The 8476-nt window shown below is 37.1% G+C and overlaps 1 protein-coding gene across 1 annotated transcript; it reads right to left on the bottom strand.

Annotated features, from left to right (window-relative positions):
• Positions 1 to 2869: 2869 nt before the first annotated feature.
• Positions 2870 to 5864, bottom strand: LOC135466357 (uncharacterized). The gene is made up of 4 exons (XM_064743792.1): positions 5762 to 5864; positions 5019 to 5195; positions 4396 to 4530; positions 2870 to 4092 (listed from the first exon to the last, which is right to left on the bottom strand). The coding sequence occupies exons 1-4, from the start codon at positions 5850 to 5852 to the stop codon at positions 3923 to 3925; spliced, it is 573 nt and encodes a 190-aa protein (XP_064599862.1). The 5' UTR covers positions 5853 to 5864; the 3' UTR covers positions 2870 to 3922.
• Between the last annotated feature and the right edge of the window lie 2612 nt (positions 5865 to 8476).

Consider the following 8476-nt stretch of genomic DNA (forward strand, 5'->3'; position numbering starts at 1 on the left):
TATGTACATGTACACTGTATTGCCACGAGGATCATTGACAGTTCTCGAATGCAGTTATATATGTCTTAAAATAAATAATATCATGGCAATTAATGAGGTATTAACGTCAGGTAACACGTCAGGATCCCCCCTTACCACTATGCAGAATTTGAGTTTGTTTACATCCTAATGCTGTCACATAATGCGCACAAACAGATTTAAAACGAACTTCTAACAATTCTTTCACACTTCCTTATTATTTAAAAAGTAAGGTGCCACATATGCAAATTAAATCTTTGCTCCAATTCTACGAGACTGTTTGATGCTTGAGTTTCTTCACAGAATAGAAGCTTATGATTTAAGTCAGGCGTAAATCATACTACTAGGCTAATCCTAGTATCAACTAAAATATGCCACGCTTTTTCTGGACTTCAAGTTAATATCCAGTTTTGTGGTTCTATAGCTGGCCTCCAAAGACTCGACTCGAATCCAGATTTGCATAAGACCTGCTTGCGTATACATGTAATTAATAATGCCTTCTTGAAAGACTAAAACTTTTTAATGTGTACAGCACATATATCTAGAAAATTATAGAAGGAAATGGAATTGAAAAGATCATCAGTGAAAGGAAAAAAAATGCTTGGAAAGGATTCTGATTCAAAGTAAGGCTTTAATGGTAACAAAGCGTTCGAGTGATTGGTGAGCTTTGTAGTAAAAAGGAATGGTCATCCGCGGAGTAAGGGAGAAAACTTCTATACATGTATGCACACTTCACTGAGGGTTAACTCCCTTACAAATACGAAATTTACAAAATAATACCAATCGAAATTTTTAGCATTTTCTGATGATTTACAATAATTCAGAGGGCTTTCTAATGAAATTTATCATTATGAACAAAGAATTTGAAGTAAAGACAAAAGGAAATTAACACAGAAACAAAAACATTTTACACAAAACTGATAAATTCAACTAAAGAAGTATAGACGAAAGGAAATTATCACAAAAACATGTTACACAAAACTGATAAATTCAACCAAAATTTCGAAAAACAGCGAAAAAACTTTTCTCTGCAGTGTAAACCTTTTCTTCCCGGTGTAAACTTTTCTTCGCGGTGGAAACGTTTTCTCTGCTGACCCGTACGTTGTTAGGATGTATATAAGTAGTTCAATTAGATCGCGTACTAAAATAACGAGGTTACTAAAATAATCCAGCCTCTCGCCGTTTCGACTGCAGATTTAAGTCAGAAGGTATGTCAGGTTTGTCTATACTGGGATCTTCGGTTACTTTCAGAAAAGGACAAAAAAGCACAAATCGTCCCCAGCAAATATCACATTTTATTACAGCTCAGGAACAAGAACACGAAATTAAACCTCCGAAAATGGATCGCACATGCCTCCGTTTAAATATAGAAGAACCTTAAATGTAACCATATTCCTGTGAATCGTCTTGGTGAATTATGTGTAGGAAACACTATTTGGCCATGATTCTGGGGTCATTTTAGTTTTCTTTATTTCTGAGACTGAGTGAAGTGTGGAGTATTACGGTACTGTGCTCATTTATAACCGACATGTCAGCGGGAAGGCAAAATGATGATGGTATAAGCGTAGTAGGGCCTCATCACCTTTTTACTACATACTCCGATAGAACATATATCTAGAGAATTACAGAAGAAAATGGAGCTATTTAAAAAGATCATTAGTGAAGGGAAAAAATTGCTACGAAAGGAGTGTGGTTAAGACTGAGGTCTTACTCGTACCTAAGTATTCGGATCAGTAGCGGGGTTCGAAGCAGCATGGATGTGTCTTAGCTGTGCGGAATAAGGGACAAAACTTCTATTCACACTGTACTATGGGTTATCTCCCTTAACACCCCCCCCCCCCTCCCCCGAACATTTTGTCAAGCGAGAAATCTGCAACAATGATAAAATCAAGACGTGACGAAAGTTAAAAATATGCACCTAACATAAATCAGTCATTTAGTCAAGTCTTAAGTCAGATGTCGATGGGTATTGCTCTCAACATCTCTTTATCAATTTTGATGGCATTTTTTCAAATTATACCAAGTAGGCCTACGATGTATTCCTTGTCTGTCAATTGTTGTTCATTTCTGATTCATATGTTCAGCTGACTATGTAACAGTTTGAGGCAACAGCTGACTTCGTTTTTCCAGTTTTCGGTCAGAATGCACCTCTTCAAATTCTAGTCATTTTAAACAATTATTTTAAAATAAAGAAAACCCTCAAATCAGTTATGCTGGAAGTCCGCACATCCGTCGTAAGGTTGTATGAAAAGTTCAATAATAATGAAATCGTGCACCAAAATAATGAGGTTATCAAATAAATCCAGCTGTCGCCGTTTCGGTTGAGGCTTTAAGTCTGAAGGTTTGTCAAGTATGTCTACATGAGCAAGGCCGGTGGATTATATTGGGATCTCCGGTTATTTTCAGAAAGGGACAAACGACGACAAATCGTCATCAGCAAATATCACACTATAATAACTCAAGAAAAAAAAACACGAAGCTTACTACGCGAAAAAGGATCGTGCATATCTCCGGTTAAATATAAACTTTAATGTAACCAGATTGCTGTAAATCATCTTCTTGGATTGATTTTTTCTTTGGCATTTCAACCCCTGTACCGTTCGATCCCGCGCTGTGTAATAAACATAGCCTTTTAACACCTTGTAACCAACTATCGTACTCATGCAAGATGAATTGTGTGTTGGAAACACTACTTGACTATTATTCCGGAGTTATTTGTTTTATTTTCTTTCTTTCATATCACAGTCAATATCAATTTAACAAGTTGGTACCGTTCATAAAATATACAATCAAGTGATAATGAGGCAACATGCATGTACAAAAATGTGCAAAAAAATGTGCAAAAACAAAACAAACGAGTATTTACAAATAAAAGCGGTATGACTTTTTGGTATAACAAATTATAAATCATGAGGCATCAGAACAAAGTTCTGCACAAGCGTAAGCCTATATAGCTAATTCATACAAAAATTTAGAAAACAACCTTAAAATCTTAAATTAGAACCTGTCTATAATGATCGATTTTGTTATAGATCTGAATATTATAGATATTCAGTTATAAGGTAACATGGTAGTAAAACTGGTTTCGCACGGTGTAAAAACGGATATAAAGTACAGTTATCAGTGCATTTTTATAAAAACATATATACATCAATGTTTAAAAACATATAACATGAAACAGAAATCCATAATGACTCAGTTTTCCATTTTTGGCCAATAGAAAATGTAACTTCATCCAAAACATTGATGTCTCCTCTCCCGCCGTGCATGCGTGGGAAGGTCTCCCAGCAACCCGCGGATGGCTGCGAGTTTCCCCCGTGCTATGTCCGGTTTCCTCTTACCATGTAACGCTGGTAGCCACCGTATATAAAAGTGAAATATTTTTGAGTGCTGTGTAACACACGAAATCAAATAAATAAATAAATAAAACACTGATTACAACCAGTTTGTTATACAATGGATCCCTGTTGGCTTACAGTGGAAAAATCATTCCTGATAAATCAGCGAGAAGGCAAATTATCATTCCTGAGACGGAATCACAAGTCCAAGGAAGTTTTTGTGTGGTTGAGATTTTAAACAGTCTTTAATCTACGTAAACTGCTTGAGTTCACACTGTTATAATAGATTTTCTCCATTGAATTTTCGGCGGGAACAAAAGGGTTCACGAATCCTGTGTAATGATGTCCGGCGGTGCAGTAGCACCAAAGCATAACACCGTGAATTTGCACAATTAGTTTTCACATGCCTCGGTTTCCATCTTGTTGGATCACGCGAGGTGGAAATTCTCCTTCAGTTTCGATTTGTGGAATTTTATGGGATAATTCCTCAGCGGCCTTGTGATCTATACATGTAGGGAGCCTGTGTATTCAGAAAAATCCCACCAATAACACTATCCGAAAAGCTATCAATATCCCCTTTGAGACCGTTTGAACTCTTTTACGAGATTGGCCATTTCGCTCAATGATTCGTAGATTCCGTCACCATTTACTGCGCATGCTCCATGGATGTACCACTTGCGATCGCGCATCTTCGTGAGATGCAGTCCATCGGCAATTTCTGATGCTCTCATGGCACCTAAAGTCAGAAATAAGAAAATATTCTTAAATGTGGACCATGAGCAATAACTACAAAAGGAACTGATTTATACATATTTGATTATTTTAATCAAGCCTGGAGCAACAAATTTCAGTTGTTACAGTCAAATATCTAAATCTATAGTGGTTTCTACATGTAAGACGTAAGTTATTGGCAATAATAATAATAATTATGGATTAGAACTCCTTCGGTAGATCTATATTTATATAAACTCAACTAATCTTCTTTTTTTTTTGATTGTTAAATCCATAGTCTAGTTTTTTTGACAATCATCTCACTTACCTGGTAAATCTTGTTTGTTGGCGATGACCACGACAGGTACGGCTTTCATCTCATCACTCTCCAGGATTGTGGACAATTCGTATCTGGCCTCCTCCAAACGTTCCCTATCAGCACTGTCTATCACATACAACAACCCTGTGCGGAGAGAAATGAATAGTCATTCATCAGTAAATAAAAGCATTGTAGCGAAACAAGAAACCACAATGTCGAAAGTGACACCTTGCAAAATGTTTTGCGAATTTTTACATAACAGATCATAACATTATCAGTTATATCGATATGAGAAGAATAAGTTGAATGGTCAATCTGGGACATTTGTGAGTATATATACAGTCAGGCCTATAACGTGTTTCACTCAGTGTAAAACGCGACACACCAGACAGTTTGAAAGAAATAGTTCTATGATGCATGGTATCTTACTTTGTTGTTCCGTCACCAGATTTGTGTTCGAATGTTTTACTTTCTTTTTCCTTCACCTGAGTTGTGTTTGAAGGGATTTCTCTTCTGCTTCTGTGTTTGTAATATTGCAGAGCACGGCGTTTAACACAGAATAAATGAATAGAAAAATAACACCGTTTCTGGATATAGCTTAAATTATTTACATATCAATCCTAATTACGTACCTTCAGTGTTCTGAAAGTAGTGCCTCCAGAGAGGCCTGATTTTGTCCTGACCGCCCACGTCCCACACTGTGAAAGAGATCCCCTTACACGGGCTGACCGTCTCCACGTTAAACCCTATAGTCGGGATCGTGTGCACGTTCTCGTTCAGCTTGATTTTGTATAATATCGTCGTTTTACCTGTTCGTGACAAGTGATAGCAAATAGTGTCACGTAAGTAAACGGCAAATAAATGACAACAAATGAAATAAATCGGCAATAAAGTTTATAACAAAATCAGTGGCTGAGTCCCGCTTACAAAATTTGCGAGCAGTTATAGTAATTGAATAATATGTCAAACACTCATTCAAATACATAAGTAAATATTTAGCGGGGTTAGCCGATTTTATGAGCAATTGTGACATACATTTCAGCTAATTCGAATCTCATTTTTCAGCGTGTATTTTTCTGCCAAATAAATGGACTGACCAGAGACCACAAGTCTATCTGATAACATTGAAATCTCATTCTAAAAATAATTTGTTAAATTTAACAGAAAGCCTGATGTTGTTTGAGTGATGTTCAACATAAAGACTGGATTGTACTAATAAGATAATCTGTTGAACAAAGCACATGCAGTATCATGTTATAATAACAGAACACGTTTTACTGTCACGCACACAACAAACTTTCTGTCAAAATTAAGAAATTTTTTATTTTTTTTTTAAATTAGTTCGTCATACACATTCAACGAATTTCACACTTACCTGCAGCATCAAGTCCGAGCATTAAAATCCTGGCGTGGCCTTGAGAAAACTGTGAGAATACATCCATTAGCCTGGAGACAAACAGACCCATGGTGCTGTAGGGGGTAGAACACCGTACAAAGCTATGCCTTTGTATCAACAAAAAAGTTTTTGCTATTTGATTAACTTTGTTTACACGGCCATGTATATATATTGTACAGTCTGATGTGAGGATCGTTCTGTTATACTGTTTTCTGTTCGGGACATTTATATATGCTAGCTTGGGTGTCTCTGTTAATACTTGTGATGAAAATTCGTCAACGTGTATGTGGAAGCAATCCGTATACCAGGGTCATGTATATACCTGTCACACTCGCCACACCAGTAAAGCCAACGTGGAACTTTCGGCAGCCACCTTTTGCCCCTGTAATAAACGACTACATTGGTTCCCGATTTCAATGATTTGTTTTAGACAAGGGCAAATAACTCTGTAACGTTTGTTGCTCAACAGGCTGGAATACCACATTGTTACGAAAGCTCTTGACATACTCAGCAGTTAAAGAGTCAACTTATCCACTTTAGACGCTGAGAGTATATGTGTTTACGGTCCGTGAATCCCTGTTTGAATGGCTAGCTTACATGTACTAATAACATTATATGTAGACAAAAATGTCTATTGTATAGCACAGGAGAGGAGCGAGTGGTAGTGCGACGCTCCATGACGCACGAGGTGAGGTTTCAATACCCGCTATGAACAGGGGATTCCCCCCCCCCCCCCCCCCAACACAACCATCACCACACACACACAAACCTGTCTCACTGTAGAAAGGGCCTTGGTGACAATAAGCCATCGACAACGCGAGTGACCGTAAATTGATAAATAAAAAAATAAAACAAATAAATCATGGGATATATTTAGTGTAGTCAAACTGTATCATGCACAAATATGCAGATTTACCGCAAATACACATTGTATGAATACAGTGTTTGTTTACAACATGCAGATTGTGTACCGGTATGGTACACAAAACCGTGCATGTTCCTTGTCGGCGGGTTTGCAGTGCAAGGTCATTTTAAACAGTGCAGTATAAAACTGGAATAGTCACGAAAGTTTTGGCTTTGCCTACATTTGTAAAAACAAAACAGGAAGGGAAAGAAAAAAATGCATGAGTGCACGCATAGCATAACGTGATGTACGAAAATAACAGCAAATGAAGAAAACAAAGAAATTAGCAAACAAAGGAGTGGCCAAATCTATATTTTCTTTCATCGAGGCCATACACGTAGGCTCATCTTTTGTTCAGTGCACACAGCTAACATTCGAAAAAATATAACGACATCCTGATAGCAAAAACTCAGTAGCAGTCGAAAGTAACAAAGTAAGCAGAACCGAATTCAGTCGATTTTGATAAGCTCATGCATCATAAAATGAAGATTTTCGTTTCTAAATTTGTCAGATCTGTCATTGATACGTGCAGTACATCTTTCGTGAATGGCATGATGTATTTTTGTATAAATATCTTGCATAAAAAAAAAAACAATAAATAAGTAAATTAAAAGTCAAAATAAAAAATACAAATGCATGCACACATTACATCGAAGTGACTTTTAAGTCAAAGAAAGCTAAAAAATACAGTAAGGTTCATCGTACAATTGAAAACTATGCGTAAAAATACTTTCATTTATTTTTTCAGGTTTTTGTCAAGAGTGTTACAAAGCATGGAAATATTATTAACTCTGTGGTGGGTTTCTGTGCCATTATGGCGTTATCTATGAACTCTGACGTCACATCGCCTTTCTTTCCTGATGTTCACCACAATGAAGGAATTTTTGGGAACATTATTTCAGTAATCTTTTACTCATGGGTAAAAAGACCTATTCCAACCCTCAGTGTCGTGAACACAGTTAGAAAAACTTCCTGTGACATCAGAGTTCCTAAAGCCTGATAGCATGGCCCATAAAGCCCACCTTAGAATCAAATGTTTCAACGCCTTTTAATTAAAAAAAATCTTGAAAAATAAATGAAAGTACATTTGTGCATAGTTTTAAGTGGTCTTTTCATTGATATCAAAATTTAAGGATACTTTATATTATTTACGGACTTCTCCTATACCGTGACAATACCATTTTCGCGTATATATAGAAGCAAAGGCATTTCGGCCCGTACTGCTATATTATTGTATAACGTTACAAAAACAAGGTCTCGTTCTATAGCATATGTCATGGGCTTCCCCCTTAAATAACATATCAATGGTACACGCCCCCGCCGCGTGACCTCCCTGAAGCCAGCAGTTGTTGGTGCGTGTAATAGCCGTTATCGAGGTTGTGGATACAAAAACAACTTTTAACCACTAACAAATTATTGCATCATGACTTTTGCCGTATAGTCCAAAATTTTGATTCATTTCAAAAAGCCGCAAGCATAACAGCGTTCGTGTTTTACCGTAACATGGAATGCCGAATAGTATAATACGCTCGATACTGGTTCATTTGGCACTGCATACGTCACGCATTACGTCTACTTCAGGAATGATGACATCAACATGGACGTCATTTTCATCCTGCTGATGTGTGAGCATGACTGTGTACACTTAGCTGGCTGTAGTCAGAATGCTGTCATAACCAGGTGATCTAATTAAGGGGTTAATCAACCTGGCACAACCGTGTCAGTTTTTCTAGAACTTAAGCTTTGAAATCTGGATACATGCACCTCTCGCTCGACGCATTGAATGTATG

The sequence above is a fragment of the Liolophura sinensis genome, chromosome 6 (genome assembly GCF_032854445.1).
Source record: "Liolophura sinensis isolate JHLJ2023 chromosome 6, CUHK_Ljap_v2, whole genome shotgun sequence".
Taxonomy (NCBI): domain Eukaryota; kingdom Metazoa; phylum Mollusca; class Polyplacophora; order Chitonida; family Chitonidae; genus Liolophura; species Liolophura sinensis.